The 19,377-nt window shown below is 41.7% G+C and overlaps 1 protein-coding gene across 3 annotated transcripts in view; it reads right to left on the bottom strand.

Annotated features, from left to right (window-relative positions):
- Window positions 1-19,377, bottom strand: part of EEF1AKMT1 (EEF1A lysine methyltransferase 1) — a 23,917-nt gene extending 4,540 nt beyond the window's left edge. For 2 of the 3 annotated variants that reach the window (XM_057532949.1, XM_057532947.1), the window contains exons 1-3: window positions 19,286-19,377; window positions 5,440-5,590; window positions 3,518-3,600 (exon numbers count right to left, since the gene is read on the bottom strand). In XM_057532949.1, the coding sequence (XP_057388932.1) occupies window positions 3,518-3,600; window positions 5,440-5,583 (227 nt within the window). In that variant the 5' untranslated portion in view covers window positions 5,584-5,590; window positions 19,286-19,377. The remainder of the gene's footprint in view (window positions 1-3,517; window positions 3,601-5,439; window positions 5,591-19,285) is intronic. The other variant, XM_057532948.1, reaches the window with a different exon arrangement.

Genomic DNA, 19,377 nt, shown 5'->3' with positions numbered 1-19,377 from the left:
GCGGAAGGACAGTGGTCTGAGGTGGAGGAAGGCACGAGAGCCGGCTGTGGCGGCAGCGGCAGGGGAAGCGGACGGCCTGCTGCTCACAGCTGGGGCCCTTGTACGAGTGATAGGACCGCGTGGGCCTCAGCGTCCATCTTTAGCATGGAGAGTGTGACAGGAACTACCTCCAGAGGTGTGAGGGTTAAACAAGATGACCCTCAGCACTTACCAGGAGACCGGACACACAGTAAGTACTCAATAAATGCTACTCTTACTACTCATCTTTAAAATTATGACATAACTCCTAAAAATACTGAAGATGCCTTTCAGAAAAAATAAGTTGCTTCCAAAGCCCTCATATGTAAAAATAAGAAAATACATGTAAAAACATGTCATTAAGAAAAACGTAATAAACTACATATAATTAATTTTAAAAGAAAAAGGACAGAAAAAAGAAAACCTTAGGACTTCCAGTTAAAGATGGCAGAGGGAACACATTCATTTAGATTTGCTCCTTCATGAAAGCCTGCTGAATAAAACATGAAAATAAACCTCCAACAGTAAGACAACGTGAGGGGAGACAAAAGAATACTTAGGAAGCTGACAGGCAAAGTGGTGGGTGGTTTCTGATTCAGCAGACCCAAGACAGCCAAGTCCCAAACTGGCCAGGAAAGCTGAGAAGGAACCTGGATGACAGCACAGTGCCCGCGGCTCAGGAAGCTGCACCACAGGTAACTCAAGGGGGGGGCGGTGAAGGTGGGGCAACAAACAGGAGAACTGTTTTTGAAAGGTCTATTCAAGAGGAAATGCACCCCCAGGATTCTCTTCCCTATCCCAAGCCTCCACAACTGCGGTAGGAAACTGGAGGGATGTTCTCTGGATTGGGGGGGGCTTGAAGGGCGGGTACCAGGCACAGCTAGTGGTGAGGTACCATGTGGAAATGGCAAGGATCACGTTAAACCCATGGATGTTGGGACCCCCAACCCTCTTTCAGAAATAAGCCTTCTGGGATGAGGTCAACGAGATGCGTGACTTCCAGGCAGGAAGACTTCCTGGGGCTCTGACCAGCCCACAAGGAAAGGCCTGGATATGCTGACCCTGGGCGTTGACGGGGAAACAGCCATCTGCAGACACCCAAGTAGAGAGGTCCCGCCCAGGTATCAGAACCTCCAGCCGTAGAGCGCCTCACCCTTAAATACGGACGGACAGCAGGGGGCCAGCAGACATTCAAGGAAAGCATCTAATACCAGAGGCCAAAATAAACAGAAGACGCATGTATGCAGTTAGTTAGAGACTGTGTAGGGAGAACTCTTTTTAAAAAAATCCTATAATATCCTCAGAAGGATGAACAAGATACAATAATAAATATTCAGAGACCCAAAAAAGAACTACGGTTAGATGACTAAGTACATGACAGCAGAAATGGTAAACTCAGTAGAAAGTTTCAAAGATAAAGTTGAGGAATTTTCCCAGAAGGTAAGGTCAAAAGATGGAAAAACGACAGAAAAAAAAGTAGATAGGTCCAACATTCAAATAATAGGCATTCCAGAAAGAGGAATCGGAAAAAAAAGTGGGAAGGAAATCAAAGAAATAATTTAGGACTATTTTCCCAAACTGAAGGACCTGAGTTATGAGAATGGAAGGGCTTTCACCCAGTACAACAGATGGAAGCTCCACACCAAGACACATCGAATACTGGGGATCAAGAGAAAATCCTAAGCTAGCAGTGGGCAGGGATGGGAAAAAATAAGTTTCCCACAAGAAATCAGAATGGCATTGTATTTTCCAATAGCACTACCGAAACGTGGAGTCAATGAAGCAGTGCCCTCAGAACCTGGAATTCAGCACCCAACAAAACTAACACATGAAGTGAATGGGTAGAATAAAAATATTTTCAGACATGAACGGTTTCAAAAATTTCCCTCCCATGGAAACTACTGAAGGATATACCCAACCAGGATAAAGCTGTAAACTAAGAACTGGGGTACTGGACACAGGAAGTCTGGAACAAGAGAGAGGTGAAAGGACACCTCAGCATGATGGTGAAGGAAATACCAAGACCAGAGCTGCAGCAAAACCAGAAATCAACCAGTCCAGATGGAACAGGTTGCAAAGCCCTGGAAGTCATTTTTTTCAAGGAGCTGAAAAATATGTCTGAATTTGTTGATAAGAGATTTACACCACTGGGGAGAATCTGAGAGTTAATTAGTAATATAGACATAGAAATACTAAAAAAAAAAAATAGAATTATTTTCTTCAGGGAAGATGAAACATTGTACAGAAAAGGAAAAGACTCAGCTGTAAAGAACATCTATGTTGTCCTAACAACATAAACCCTGTTCTAACCAAAATTAGCATATAACTAACACCAATTCTACACAATCACTTCCAGGCAACAGAAATACAGGCAACACTTCCCAGCTCATTTTATGAAGCTACCATTAACCAATATGAAACCCAAACCAAGAGAATGAAACAAAAGAAAACTTCAAACTATTATCACTCATGAACATAGAAGCAAAAATCCTCAACAAAATATTACCAAAGAGTCCAGCCGTTAAAAAAAAAAGAAAAGAAAAAGAAGAAGAAAGGATATAACTATTGGGAAAGTGGCCAGAAAGCAGACAGGTGCGTGGCAGCTGTGGACTGCGAAGGGAGCCAAATCCTCCTTCTCTGAAGGTGAGAAGTCAAGTCATGTCTACGAGTGACAAGTCAAGAAGAGCCAATATAAACATGTTATTTAGAAATGGTTGTAAATACCAAGAGAATCAATGAAAGAGAGCTGAAAAGGGGGAGGGGGTGGACAAGGGGAAAATTAACAATGGATTATTTTTTGAACAAGTCTTTTAGGACCATTTGACTTTATATGTGTGCAAAGTTTTGACAGAAGTAAAAACCAAATTAACAAAAAAGAATCTATTCTTAAAACTTCAAAAAGGTCAAGATTTAAAGCAAACTCTAGGGGTATAAAAGTAACGGTAGAAAATGTTAAAATAAGGAACAGAGATAAGATATCTTACACTGAATAGATTTCTGTGTGTGTCCCCAGACTCAATAGTGAAGCAGTTCTTACTTCCTCATGTTCTGTGAATCATGAACTACAGGTTTTGCAGATTACAGTTCAGCCTTCTTACCAACCATGTCTCATCTAGGAAGGACATTTAAAATATTACTTTAGGGCTTCCTTGGTGGTGCAGTGGTTGAGAGTCTGCCTGCCAATGCAGGGGACACGGGTTCGAGCCCTGGTCTGGGAAGACCCCACATGCCGCGGAGCAACTAGGCCCGTGAGCCACAACTACTGAGCCTGCGCGTCTGGAGCCTGTGCTCCGCAACGAGAGGCCGCGACAGTGAGAGGCCCGCGCACCGCGATGAAGAGTGGCCCCCGCTCGCCGCAACTGGAGAAAGCCCTCGCACAGAAACGAAGACCCAACACAGCAACTAACTAACTAACTAACTAACTAACTAACTAACTAACTAACTAACTAACTAACTTACTTTAGATTAAAAGGCAAAAGAGAAGTGAAACTGATCTCACCTGCCACCTTCCCCAGCAGCTGCCACGGCTTCCTCTGCAAGGTGCAGGGCGGTCTCCGGAGTGTACCAAAACTGGCTCAGCTGCTATGACAGAGGAATGAGTGAAATCATTTTACAACTGGCATAAAGTTTATCCTTTTAATTTATATCTACTATATCAATATATACTATATCAATTATCAGTGTTCACTGCTGGGCCAACTAATATACTCTGATTGCACTTCTTTCTGGTATGGTACCTCTTGTTTTTCCTAGAGTTAATACATGATTGTTTCATTTGCTTGGGTTCTTTGAACCTATCCCTAATTCTCCCAACATCCTGTAGCTTCTGAGAAGTGGTGCGTAGGAGGTAAATGTTGTGAGACTTACCATGTCTAAAACATTTTAATTTTATCCTCACATTTGACTGATAACTCAGCTGGGTGTAGAATTCTAGGCTGAACAAATTTTCACTCTAAATCTTGAAGGAATTGCTCCACTTTCTTCTGGTTTCTAATAAAGCTACTGAGAAGTGCAATGTGATTTGTAGACCTGAGACTCTATAGGTGACATGCTTTTCTCTGGAAGGTTCTACGATCTTCTTTGTCACCTATATCCAGAATTTTCAGTCATAATAATCATGTGTCTTAGTGAGGGTCTTTGGTTCTGGGAAATTTTCTAATATCATTCTTTGAAGGTTTCCTCCCCTCTTTGTTTTCAGTTCTATTTTTCTGGAACTCCAGTTAGTTGAATATTGACCTTCCTGGATTTATCCTCTAGTTTTATGTTTTCTTTCTATAATTTGTATCATTGTCTTCCCCCCCCCCCTCAACTTCCTGGGAGATCTCCTTAATTTTATAAACAAAACAAACCAAAAGAAAGTGTCAAAAATATACAAATAGTTAATTCAGGTAGTGGAGTTATGACTTGTTTTTTTGTTCATGTTTTTATAGATTTTCTACAACAACCACAGATTACTTTTATAATCAGAAAAAAGTACACAGTATTTAAATAAGCAGAAGGAAAAGAGAAAAAGACCACCTCAAGAATAATAATGTACTTCAAGTTTCTAATATTGACTATTCAAAGCATCAAGCTAAAGACAAAAGCACATAAAGAAGGGAAGCAGTGAGAAAGAGGCATCTGAGTAAGTGGAACATTTAGAATAAATATAAAGAAACATTTTTGTCCCAGTTTCAAACAGATGGTAAACAGGAAAATTTTATATAACTTAAGAGATCTACACTTGACACAAAATGTAAAAGACTGCTTAAACACACACACACACCTCCTTCCAGCTGCAAAGTGATGAAGAGAGGCAGATCTATTATCAACAGGTAGTCACAGACAGAAATTTCAAGTCTCATCTATTTCTCAACTATCTCCTTCAAAAATGTAAATTTCTACATTCCAGGTTAGGTTAGTTTTCCTGAACTCACTTTTTTTAATTCCTATTTTTATTTGGACCATAAAAATACAATTAAAATACATACTGTGCCCCAGAAACGATTAATATCTTCTTAAAAACTCATCTGTTTTCATCTATTTTTTACTACATGTTTAAGTCCAGTTACCCCATTACTGCAATGATCAATTTTTCCCTTTTCTCAAGGATTGCTGGGCTCCGTAACAACAGAATGCATCTATATACAAGAAGGAAGCACGGTTTGTGCTGGATATAATGATATGCTGTTCTTCTATCTGAAATGTCCCCTCCTCTGATCACCAGGCAGCCTGAGAGTCAGAATTAGGAAAATCTGCACTTATACTGTCTTAAAATGTTCGTGGACTGCTTTCTGTCTTAGCTCCTGAACAGGTTATCAGCTTCGCAGTGACAAGTGAGATGAACTTGGGTATTAGGTCAGATACAGACAAACACTGGACTAGGTACAGAAGAGGCTCCACACCAACACTTCCTGATGGATGTGGAATGCATTAACTTACCCAGTTCTCTTCTATTATTCCAATGTTATACTTGTCATCGCCACCGAGGTCAGTGTACTGTTTCTGCTCAGCATAAAATTCCTGCAGAGCTGCAAGGGCATGGGAAGAGAGCTGGGGGAGGTCCTCATCTTCAGAGTTGCTCATTTCACACCTGCAGGGAAATGAGTATAAGTGATCTTTGTTTTTTCCTTTCCATCAAACAACAATTAAAAAAAATTTTATCTCACAGCAGGGATCCAAACTGAAAGTGAGTTGTATAAAGGAAACACACCTGTATGATTCCTTGCAGAGTGAAATCTTTACCATAAATACTATAAAGATGTTTTGCTTTCTTCTGGTACCCCAATGGCCACGTGCAGCTAATTCACAGTAGATTCTCTTAATAAGATCTTTTTATGTGTGAATGTCACTGTTTGTAGGTGACCTAAGGCTCCTGGGTGTCACTGACAGGATAAGTGAAGGGTCATAAAGGAGGGGTATAGGAAGAGAGATGAAAAATAAAAGGAATGAGAGAATGCAAATTATGATAATGAGACACCACTATATACCTACCAGATTGACTAAAATTTAGAAGACTGATAATACCAAATGTTTTGGGGGATGTGGAGTAATGGAAATTGCCTATTCTGCTGTTGAAATGTAAATTGATGAAAACATTTTGGAAAACAATTTGACCTTACCCCTGCTTCAACTCAGTAATTCTGTATCTACATATACATATAGATCATATAACTATATGAAACTCCTGTAATTCACATAAATAGACATGTAAAATATGTTCAAAGTAGAAATGTGTACTAGCAAAAATTAAAATTACTGAAATGTCCACCCACTGGACATTATACAATATACTGCTATATATTCCTACAGTGGGATACTATATAGCAATGCAAACATTTTATATCAGTCTTTTCTCCTTTGTTGGCTTGCTACCTATAGCTTTATTTAAGTGGTTGCTTTAAGGTTTACAGTATATATTTATCACAGCATACATTCAAATAACGTATCACTTCTTGTATTACATAAAAATTTTATAATTGTATATAACTTCCATTTCTCTCCTCCAATCCTTTGTGTTACTGTTTGATCAGCATCTTATTTTTACATTTGTTATAAATGCCACACCACACTGTTAAATTTAAAAACCTTATATATTTACCTACTTCATAACCACTTAAAGTGCACTTCATTTTGTTGCACAGATTAATATTTCCATCTGTTGTCATTTTCCTTCTGCTTGAATGGCTTCTTTTAACATTTCTTGTAGTGCAGTTCTGCTGCTGATGCATCCTTTCAGCTTTTATGTCTAAAACTGTCTTCATATTGCCTTACTTTTTGAAAGATTTTATTTTTTTGGGCGATGGAATTCTAGGTTGAGTTTTTCTTCAGTACCCTAAAGAGATTCCTCCACTATTAGCTGCATTATTTCCAACATAAAATCTGCTGTCACCCTTAGTTTTCTTACTTTTTGTTTGTGTCTTCCTTCCCTGGTAGCTTTTAAGATTTTTCTATCACTGGTTTTGAGCATTTGGTTATGAGCATTTGGTTATGATGTGTCTCAGTGTAGTTTTCTTCATATGCTTTGAGTTTACTGAGCTTCTTGGATCTGTGGGTTTACAGTTTTCCTGAAATTTGAAAAGTTTTTGGCCACTATTTCTCAGATATTTTTCTGCTGTCCTTCTCTTTCCGAGATCCAAATACATGAATATTAGGTAACTTGAAATTCTCCCGAAGCTGTCCGATGCTCTGTTCACTTTAAAAAAACCCAAAACAAAACTTTTTTCATTGTATTTCATTTGTGTTAGTTTCCATTTCTGGTCTTCAAGTTTGGTCATTTTTTATTCTTTAGTGTCTAATCTGATGTTAATCACATCCAGTGTATTTTTTATTTCAGATATTGTAGTTTTTATGGCTAGAAGTTTGACTTGGGTCTCTTTTGTTGGGTTGGCCAAAAAGTTCATTTGGGTTTTTCTGTAAGATGGCTCTAGTAGCACTTACATGTCTTTACCTTCATTTGAAACAGTTTTGTTAGATTGTCTTGTGACAGCTGTCATATCAGCATGCACTCTAAAAAAACTTCCTGATGCGGAGTTGGCGTCTCCTCACAACTAGGGCACCTACCAGGCGCTGGTGGGGGACCTCGGACACCTAAGGGGACGGGAGGAGCTCCCAAGTGACTGGGTGGGACGTGGGGGGGAGGGAGAGGGGAGGAGAAGTGGAGGTGAGACGGAACCAGTGCCCCTGAGGGGCAGCTGGGGGAGGGGAGGGGAGGGGCCCACCCACAGTGAGGGGATCAGCGGGGACAGGGAGAGACCCTGGGGGATCGGAAGGGAATGTGGCCAACATTTCCCCTGCCCACTCAGGCCCTGGGGAGCCTGCTGAAGTCCCAGGCCTGATCTTGCACACTCCGAGGCCCCCTCCAGCCATGCTGAGCCTAAGCCCTGTGCCTGCCCCGCCCACTCAGGGCCTTTTCTGGCTGCAAGGGTCCTGAGTCTAAGCCCCACCCCCACAGCCAAGGCCTTTTTTTTTTTTTTTTTTTTTGCTGTTGTGGTGGTTTTACCTTGTATTTGTTTGTTTGTTTGTGCTGTGCTGGGTCTTAGTTGCAGCACACGGGGTCTTCGTTGCAGCATACAGGATCTTTAGTTGTGGCAATGTGGACTCTTAGTTGCAGCACGCATGTGGGATCTAGTTCCCCGACCAGAGATCAAACCCAGGAGCACAGAGTCTTTACCCACTGGACCACCAGGGAAGTCCCTGTTTTACCTTGTTGTTGTTGTTTCATTTATATTTTTATTTTTTCTAATATATTTTTTATTTTTCTAATTTTATTTATTCTTTGTTATTGTTCAGCTTTTTTTGTTTGTTTGCGAGATCTTGGTTCCCAGGCTGGGGTTCGGGCCTGAGCTCCTGTGGTGGGAGCACCGAGTCCAAACTGCTGGACTAACAGAGAACTCAGGCTCCAGGGAATATTAAGCAGAGTGAGGTCTCCCAGAGGTCCTCATCTTGGCACCAAGACCCGGCTCTACCCAGCTGCCTGCAAACTCCACTGCTGGACACCTCAGGCCAAAGAGCCTGTAAGACAGGAACACAGCCCCACCCATCAAAAAAAAAAAAAAATGAGACAACAACAAAATATGTTACAGGTGAAGGAGCAAGGTAAAAACCTACAAGACCAAATAAATGAAGATGAAATAGGCAACCTAGCTAAAAAAGAATTCAGAGTAATGATAATAAAGATGATCCAAAACGTCAGAAATAAAATGAGGCACAGATTAAGAAAATGCAAGAAATGTTTAACAAAGACCTAGAAGAACTAAAGAACAAACAGTGATGAACAACACAACTGAAATGAAAAATACACTAGAAGGAATCAACAGCAGAATAACAAGCAGAAGAACGAATGAGTGAGCTGGAAGATAGAATGGTGGAAATAACTGCTGAAGAACAGAATAAAGAAAAAAGAATGAAAAGAACTGAGGACAGTCTCAGAGACCTCTGGGACAACATTAAACACACTAACATTCAAATGATAGGGGTCCCAGAAGAAGAAGAAAAAGAGAAAGGATCTGAGAAAATATTTGAAGAGATTATAGTCGAAAACTTCCTTAACATGGGAAAGGAAATAGCCACCCAAGTCCAGGAAGCACAGAGTCCCATACAGGATAAACCCTAGGAGAAACACAACAAGACACATATTAATCAAACTAACAAAAATTAAATTCAAAGAAAAACTACTAAAAGCAGCAAGGGAAAAGCAACAAATAACATACAAGGGAATCCCTATAAGGTTATCAGCTGATTTTTCCAGCAGAAACTCTGCAGGCCAGAAGGGAGTGGCAGGATATATTTAAAGGGATGAAAGGGAAAAACCTATAACCAAGATGACTCTACCCAGCAAGGATCTCATTCAGATTCAATGGAGAAATCAAAAGTTTTACAGACAAGCAAAAGCTAATAAGAGAATTCAGCACCACCAAACCATCTTTACAACAAATGCTAAAGGAACTTCTCTAGGCAGGAAACACAAGAGAAGAAAAAGACCCACAAAAACACACCCAAAACAATTAAGAAAATGGTAATAGGAATATACATATTGATAATTACCTTGAATGTAAATGGATTAAATGCTCCATCCAAAAGACACAGATTGGCTGAATGGGTGCAAAAAGAAGACCCATACATATGCTGTCTACAACAGACCCACTTCAGACCTAGGGATACATACAGACTGAAAGGGGATAGAAAAAAGATAATTCCATGCAAATGGAAATCAAAAGAAAGCTGGAGTAGCAATACTCATTATCAGATAAAACAGACTTTCTAATAAAGACTGTGACAAGAGATAAGGGAGGATGATACATTATGATCAAGGGTTCAATCCAAGAAGAAGATGTAACAAATTTAAGTATTTATACACACAGCATAGGAGCACCTCAATACATAAGGCAAATGCTAACATCCATAAAAGGGGAAATCAACAGTAACACAATAATAGTGGGGGACTTCAACACCCCACTTACACCAATGGACAGATCATCCAGACAAAAAATAAATAAGGAAACACAAGCTTTAAATGACACAATAGGGCTTCCCTGGTGGCGCAGCGGTTGGGAATCCGCCTGCCAATGCAGGGGACACGGGTTCGTGCCCCAGTCCGGGAGGATCCCACATGCCACGGAACGGCTAGGCCCGTGAGCCACAACTACTGAGCCTGCGCGTCTGGAGCCTGTGCTCCGCAACGAGAGAGGCCGCGATAATGAGAGGCCCGCGCACCGCGATGAAGAGTGGCCCCCACTTGCCGCAATTGGAGAAAGCCCTCGCGCAGAAACGAAGACCCAACACAGACATAAATAAATAAAATTAAAAAAAAAAAAAAAAACAGTCTCTCAGTAAACTTTAAAAAAAAAAAAAAAAAATGACACAATAGACCAGATAGATTTAATTTTTATAGGACATTCCACCAGAAAGCGGCAGAATACACTTTCTTCTCAAGTGCACACGGAAAGACAACCCTCAAAATGGGAGAAAATATTTGCAAATGAAGCAACAGACAAAGGATTAATCTCCAAAATATACAAACAGCTCATGCAGCTCAATATCAAAAAAACAAACAACCCAATCAAAAACATGGGCAGAAGACCTAAATAGACATTTCTCCAAAGATGACATACAGACGGCCAAGAGGCACATGAAAAGATGCTCAACATCACTAGAGAAATGCAAATCACAACTACAATGTGATATCACCTCACACTGGTCAGAATGGCCATCATAAAAAAGATCTACAAACAACAAATGCTGGAGAGGGCGTGGAGAAAAGGGAACCCTCTTGCACTGTTGCTGGGAATGTAAATTGATACAGCCACTCTGGAGAACAGTATGGAGGTTCCTTACAAACTAAAAACAGAACTACCATATGACCCAGCAATCCCACTACTGGGCATATACCCTGAGAAAACCGTAATTCAAAAAGACACATGCACCCCAATGTTCATTGCAGCACTATTTACAATAGCCAGGACATGGAAACAACCTAAATGTCCATCGACAGATGAATGGATAAAGAAGATGTGGTACATATATACAATGGAATATTACTCAGCCATAAAAAGAAATGAAATTGAACTGTTTGTAGTGAGGTGGAAGGACTTAGAGTCTGTCATACAGAGTGAAGTAAGCCAGAAAGAGAAAAACAAATATCGCACATTAACGGATATATGTGGAATCTAGAAAAATGGTACAGGTGAACCTATTTCTAGGGCAGGAACAGAGACACAGACATAGAGAATGGATGGGTGGGGGTGGGGGTGGGGGTGGGATGGGGAAGGGCAGAGTGGGATGAATTGGGAGATTAGGTTTGCCATAAATACACTACCATGTGTAAAATAGCTAGTGGGAACCTGCGATATAGCACAGGGAGCTCAGCTTGGTGCTCCATGATGACCTAGGTGGGCAGGATGGGGGAGGGTGGGAGGGAGGTCCAAGAGGGAGGGGATCTATGTATACATATAGCTGATTCACTTCGTTGTAGAGCAGAAACTAAACATTGTAAAGCAATTATACTCCAATAGAAAAAAACTTATCAAAATTGGTGAATTTTTGTGTAGCCATTTTAATATTGAAGACAGAAGAAAGCAACATTTTTGGCATATTATGCTTTATTATAGGTAAAAACACAACTGAAACGCAAAAAGAGATTTGTGCAGTGTATGGAGAAGGTGCTGTGATGGGTCGAACGTGTCAAAAGTGGTTTTCAAAGTTTTGTGCTGGAGATTTCTCACTGGACGATGCTCAAGGTTGGGTAGACCAGCTGAAGTTGACAGCAATCAAATAGAGACATTAACTGAGAACAATCAACGTTATACCATGCAGGAGATAGCCGACGTACTCAAAATATCCACATCAAGTGCTGAAAATCATCTGCAACAGCTTGGTTATGTTAACTGCTTTGATGTTTGGGTTCCACATAAGTGGAAAAAACTTCTTGACCGTATCTCCACATGCGATTCTCTACTTAAATGTAATAAAAACGTTCCATTTTTAAAACAAATTTGTGATGAGCCATGAAAAGTGAATACTGTACTACTGGAAGAGACCGTGGGGCAAGCAAAACGAACCACCACCAACCACACCAAAGGCCAGTCTTCATCCAAAGAAGGTGATGGTGTGTATATGGTGGGATTGGAAGGGAGCCCTCTATCATGAGCTCCTTCCGGAAAAACCAAACGATTAATTCCAACAAGTACTGCTCCCAATTAGACCAAAGGAAAGCAGCATTCACCAAAAAGTGTCTGGAATTAGCCAACAAAATGCATAATCTTCCATCAGGATAATGCAAGACAGCATGTTTCTTTGATGATCAGGCAAAAACTGTTAGAGCTGGGCTGGGAAGTTCTTTTTTTATTATTATTTTTTAAAATATTTATTTATGGGACTTCCCTGGTGGTGCAGTGGTTAAGAATCCGCCTGCCAATGCAGGGGACATGGGTTCAAGCCCCGGTCCAGGAAGATCCCACATGCCGCGGAGCAACTAAACCCGTGTGCCACAACTACTGAGCTTTCGCTTTAGAGCCCACGAGCCACAACTACTGAGCCCGCGTGCCACAACTACTGAAGCCCATGCGCCTAGAGCCTGTGCTCTACAACAAGAGGCCACTGTAATGAGAAGCCCACGCACCGCAATTAAGACAAGCCCCTGCTCCCTGCAACTAGAAAAAGCCTGCGCACAGCAACGAAGACCCAATGCAGCCAAAAATAAATTAATTAAAAAATATATATTTATTTATTTGGCTGCACCAGGTCTTAGTTGCAGCATGCGGACTCTTAGTTGCAGCATGCATGTGGGATCTAGTTCCCTGACCTGGGATCGAACCCGGGCCCCCTGCATTGGGAGCACAGAGTCTTAACCACTGGACTACCAGGGAAATTCCGGCTGAGAAGTTCTAATTCATCCTCCGTATTCACCAGACATTGCACCTTTGGATTTCCATGTTTTGGTCTTTACAAAATTCTCTTAATGGAAAAAATTTCAGTTCCCTGGAAGACTTGTAAAAGCCACCTGGAACAGTTCTTTGCTTAAAAAGATAAGACGTTTTGGGAAGATGGAATTATGAAGTTGCCTGAAAAATGGCAGAAGGTCGTGGAACAAAACGGTGAATATGTTGTTCAATAAAGTTCTTGGTGAAAATGAAAAATATATCTTTTACTTAAAACCCAAAGGCACTTGGCCAACCCAATCTTTCTTTCATATTTCTACTTAACATGTTCGGTTTTTCCTCTAGCTTTCTGAATGTGCAGAACACAGTTACAACTGTTCATTGTCCTTGTCTACTAGTTACAACAGCTGTGTCTGTTCTGGGTCAGTTTCAACCAACTGATTTTCTCATTATGGGTTATATTTTCTTGCTCCTTTGCATGGTTGGTTAATTTTTTTTTTATTGAATGCTAGATATTATGAACTGTAACTTGTTGGATGGTAGATATTTTTATACTACTGTAAGTATATTTATAAACAAATTTGTATTTATAAATATAAGTATTCTTGAGATTTGTACTGGGACACAGTAAAGTTACTTGGAAACAATTTTATCCTTTCAGGTCTTGCTTTTAAGACTTAGTAGAGAGGAGAACAGCAGTTAGTCTAGCACTAATTACTGCTCACCACTCTAGCAAAATATCAGTATTTCTAAGTACTTTATCCAACGCCCCATGAATTATGAGGTTTTTCAGTACAGCTGGTGGAAACAGTCACTATTCCCAGTCTTGAGTGAGTTCTGTTCCTTCAAATCCTTTCAGGTATTTGTTTTCTCTAGCCTCAGGTAGTTTCTCAAGGAGGTCCCTCTGCAGTTCTCTAGGGTTCTTTCTCTGGTACGGTACTCTGCCTTGCACCCTGGCCCCATTTGGCTTCCCCAGGATCTATGAACTATTTCCTAAATTCAGAGAGGTCTCTGGATTTGGTCTGGGTTTCCCTTCCCTGCACAGCAGTCTGAAAACTCTCTCAGGCAGTAAGATGGGGCAATCATCAGGCTCATTTTGTTTGTTCCCTTCTTTCAGGGACCACTGCCCTTTGTAGTCCTGTGTCCAATATTTTCAAAGACATTTTTTCCCCACATATTTTATCTGGTTTTTTTTGTTGTTGTTTTTTAGTTATATCAGATGGGAGGGGAAATTTAGCCCTTGTTACTCCAAGTGGAAGTTCACAACAGTAAAAACTAATTAACTACAGCCATATATATGCTAACAAGAATGAATCTCAAGAATACGTAAGTCACTAAGTTACAGAAGAATACATATAGTATAAATAATTCTATTTAAATGAAGTTCAGAAACATGAAGATAAAAGCAAGTTAATGAAAAACTGAAGATTAGAGATAGTGGTTACCTCTGGGAGTGAGGATACACATAATTTTTTAAATGTTTATTACATATCTGTAGAGACCCATGGACTTGATTATGTAAGTAAAAAGTGCCTGAAATGGCTTCCAAACAGTGTGATGCCACCCCAGGGTGCTAAGCTTTTTGAAAGAACTTAGAATAAAATCTCATGGAACAACTCATCTATTCTTCTATCCATATTTTTCACACCATACAATGATCCCCCTTAAGTTATGAAGTCAATATAGTAGGACAACATCAGCATTTTTTTTTAGATAGAAAAAATTGTATCAAAGTATATGGCTTATAGTAGAAGTAAGTATTGCTTTGTGAAATGTTTTAGCAAAAAATACACGTGTGTACAGGGTCATGTATCATGATACAAAACTTCTTACTACAGGCTGTAGTTTTAAATGTTTGAAATTTTTCATAGTAAACTATCTGTAATTTGTGCACACACCCATCTCAACATGTAGATGTTCTAATACTTTATTGGACTAGATCATATAAACAACTTTTACTTGAAGCAGATACTTGATAACATTTTTTATACTGATTGTGAAAAAGCATTTCTGCTATTATTATCAGAAAAACATGATACAGGATTAAGAGCATGGCCTCGAGCCAAATTACCTAGGCTTAAATCATGGCTTTGCCACTTACTAACTGCATAGCTTGGAGCAAGTATTTAACCCCTCTATGCCTCAATTTTCTCATCTATAAAGTGGACAAATATTAACGTCTACTTAATAGGGTTATTCTGAGTTAGATGAATTACTATAAAGTGCCTAATAGTCCTTGGCACACAACAGGAACACAAATATTACCTTCAGTACTCTCTGAAGTTGTAAGTATACCACTAATAATATGGTATCTGTTGTAACCACTAAATAAGACAGTTTAGTACCTTCATATGACTGTCTACAAAAAGTGAATTGGCAGAAGAGGGAATGAGTGAAACTGGACCACAGGAAATCAGTAATTAAAGGGAATACTATGAAGTGTGACAGGAAACTCTGCATGGAGCACGATGAATGCTGTCTGCACGGAGCACGGTGAATGAATGCTGTCTGCACGGAGCACGGTGAATGCCGTCTGCCTGGAGCAGGACTGACTTTGACTGACTTGTCACATGTATCACATTCACAGACTTAAGATACACATTTTTTTACATTACTTTAACAAATGACTTTAAAATGAGTGTAAGTTTTATAATTGTCAGCATGTTTTGAGATTTGATAAAATACAGTTATCACTATTATCACTTTTAGACAAAATGCAGATATAGCAGATCATTTGACAGCCTCAAAATAAAGTGGTCAGAGAGGTGAGACTGTTGTGAAGGCTGACACCATCAAGGTGGTATCAATGGGAATGACTGGTGAGAGAGTGTATAAAGATTATTAGAAGGTTCTGGGAAGACTGTCTCCATACCTAGATAACTGTACTGGCAAAATCTATCAGATGTAACTATCTTGGATCCCTAGAGTCTATTCAAAGGCTTGCAACTCCCAGGGGAAGACTTAAAATTTGGTTAATTTCATTCAATTTGGGCACTTAACTCGGCAGTGGCTACCCATCGCTCACTCTTCTTTCCTGCCTCAGGAAGGTGTGCACAAATACCTGTTTTGTGCTCAGGGATTAATTTATACAGGTAAGTGAGGACATGGAGAGGTCAATGCCACTGAAAGAAGACTTTGTTATTCACAGTTCCCCAGGAAATGAGAGGCACAGCACATCATGAAGGACCACATGAAACCTGTCATATGCAGGAACAAGGAAGCAGAGAGACAGAGAACTGGGACAGTGTCTTTATTGTTAAGACAGTGGGCAGGAAGGGAAAACACACATTCTGTAATGTGTGGTCTGGGAGATATGTGATATGACTTTCACGTGCCCATGAGAGCTAACGTGCAGAGAAGATGTAAGGAATTACAGGGTCGTTACTTTGGCCCTGTAATTAATGGATACCAAGTAAACAAACATAATAAAGTCTGAGAACACACAATTTCAACAGCTCCAGGAGCAGCCTGTATGCAGCCTGTGGGAGCAAGGTGGGCAATAAGGACCCTGCCCTTCAAATAATGGGGATCTTAAAAAAAAAAAAAAAATGGGGATCTTATTCTGATCGTTGACAGCTACTTCTAATCATGGAGGCAAAGACAGAGTCAGGCAGCCATCGCTGCAAGGCTCATATTGTTGTTAGCACTTCCCCCCTCCAGCAGAAGCAACTTTGAGGGGATTTAAAGTGCCAGCACCTCCCCTGCTTCCATTTTTCTCTTTTCCCCCTTTTGGGGGCCACACATTTAAGGACTAGACGATTATAAATAGCAACTGAATATATGGAGGAATTTAGAAGGTCACTGTGCATGCCCAGGAGAAGGTGTAGGCTTAGAAAGACCTTAAGTTTCCTCAGGCTGATCCTTGGCACAAAAACAGCCTACAGTAATAGCAACAACAACAGAAAGACAAAAAAAGCAAATCCTGGGGAAGGGGGAGAATCTGATTTCCAGCGTTTTCCACAAAAAAATCACAAGGCATACAAAGAAACAGGAATGTATGGCCCATTCAAAGGAAAAAAGTAAACCAACAGAAACCATCCCTGAAAAAGATCAGATGGCAAAACAACTGTCTTAAAGATGCTAAAAGAACTAAAAGATGTGGAGAACATTAAGAAAACAATGTATGAACAAAATGGAGATATCAGCAGAGATGGGGTACACCTTCAAGTGGCCCAACATATGCACTGCGAGAGTCCCAGAAGAAGAAAAGAAGAAGGGAGAATTATTAGTGTGTGCAATGCTGAGCTGAGAAAGTCTGAGAACACAGCAAACTTATCTGCAAAGTACTAAGAGGCTTCATTTTAGTCCTGTATTTCAAGAGTCAGAATCAGGCAAATATTAAAATCCAATGTCTCCTGAGAAATTTGAAGCGTACAACCAATTCCTGATCCAAGCTGCCCCACAATACTGTCTAGAAGAATTGAAGGACAAAGAAAAATATATGTGTGTGTGTGTGTCCATATACATTCATACATACACATAGACGTGTGTATCCTTCGTACAGACAGGAATATCTGAATTTTTATTTATTAGTACTAAACACTTTCCACAGCTGCATTTGTGGATGGAGAAAGGTTTTCAATTTGCAACTTGAAATCTGTTAGCTAATTATTTAGAAATAACACATGAAAACCATAAAAAAAAAAAAGTTGACTTCGTTCAAATGAAAGAGCAATTTAAGAAAACTGCCTACTTTTGTGGCTGTAAAAAGCAATTAAATTTCAATTTGTATTTTAGTATGAATTTGGCCCTAAAATAAAAGTTTATTTTTAAAGCTGATAATCATTTACCAAGGCACTACCTTGCACTAGCACTATTCTTGGTGATGGGAATCCAAGCCCCTGTCCTCTTGGCGCTTACATTCTAGTGAGGCAGGGAGAAAACAAACAATAGGAATAAAATATATTTTGCATTACGGTAAGAGACGCTCAATGGAGGGACATGAATTGCAAATGCTAGCAATCATACACTGTTTCATACATTATTCGAGTGAGTTCATGAGAGCATCATAAGTGGGAAAAATTAAAATGTTTATATAATAAACATTACTAAATTCTAAATTAACTGAACTTTAGTTGTAATACAGTAAATTTTTTTAAACTTAAGTCACTACTTTATCATATCTTTAGCATCTTTAAAAATTTTTCTAAGTGGGCCTGTGAAACTGCTGTGAGATTTTCAAGTGCAAAAGAGTTGGGAAGGGCATTCCCTGGCAGTCCGCTGCTTATGAGGACTCCGTGCTTTCACTGCCCGGGGGCCGGTTCAAGATCTGGTTGGGGAACTAAGATGCTGAAAGCAGCCTGGCGCAGCCAAAATAGAAAAAAAGGAGAAAAGAAGAGTTGGGAAGTGCTGTGCTACACTGCTATTAAACTGATGCTAAGCCCCAGGTGGCTGCCACCGCAGCTCAGTGGTTCTCTGCGGAGGGTGCGCTGGTATCTAATGGGTAGCGGCCAGGGATGCTGGTAAATACCGTACGATTTAGAGAACCACCCTCCACAGCAAAGAACTCCCCGGCCCCAGAGTCACCAGCGCGAGGGCTGAGACCCTGCTCTCGGCAGAAAGACGCACAGGAGGCAGCTGAGTGTGGCAGCGTGGCGAGCCCTCTATCCGAGGGGCACCGCTTAGTGCCGTGAGAGCAGAACGAGCAGCGCGCGCGGGTGGAGGGCGGAGAAGCAGCAGGTGGCTCGTACCTGGGCCTTGAGGAACAGGCAAGGATGCGGAAGGGGGCGTGCAGGCGGCCAGCACGCGCGAAGGCTGCACGTCAAGAAGCTGCGTCAGCAGGGAGGAGCGGGCTACCCTGCGTTGCTGTGAACAGCTCCACGGAGCCAACGCGACCCTCCCGCAAGAGGCAACCTTAGGCCAAGCACGTTTCAAACGCACACCAGCCTACTTCCACGGGTCAGGTTTACGGCCGGCCGCTCCTCCCTGTCCACATCACGCACACAGTGTCGCCTGGCCAAGGCCACCCCGGGGCCGCGCAGGAGGGGGGGGCGGGGCGCGGGGGCCTCCCGAGTGACCCGGCGGAACAGCCCGGGCGGTCCGCGTGGTCACCCGCCCCGGACGGCGCCTGCCCTCCCGCCTTCGAAAACTCTACCTTGTTATTTTACAACTAAGACACAGGGGTGAACTCCACCTGCCTGAAGCGCGGCTCGACGCGCACGAGCCCCCAGCCCCCAGGCCCGCCCCACCCCCTCTGCCCGGCCGAGACGCCTCAGCCCCTGCGGCCGCCCTGAGAGGACGGGAGGCGGCAGCCCCTCCGCCCCGGCGCCCCCGCCAGCCGGGGCTGACCCTCCTCAGCTCCCTCCCGCCCCGGCCCCGCTGACTACAGCCGCTGCCCCCAGGCTGCGCCGGGAAACCCGAAGGAGCAGAAACCCGAACACAGGAGCCCGGAGGCTGCTCGGGTTACTCACCAACTCGTCCCCCTCGCCTCCGCGCGAGTGCCGGCGCCTCACCTCGCTGGCCCGGACAGCCAACTGCGTCTGCGCGTGCGCACAAGTCCCGC

The sequence above is a fragment of the Balaenoptera acutorostrata genome, chromosome 18 (assembly GCF_949987535.1).
Source record: "Balaenoptera acutorostrata chromosome 18, mBalAcu1.1, whole genome shotgun sequence".
In the NCBI taxonomy this organism is placed as follows: Eukaryota; Metazoa; Chordata; class Mammalia; order Artiodactyla; family Balaenopteridae; genus Balaenoptera; species Balaenoptera acutorostrata.
This window is presented reverse-complemented; position numbering and strand designations above follow the sequence as displayed.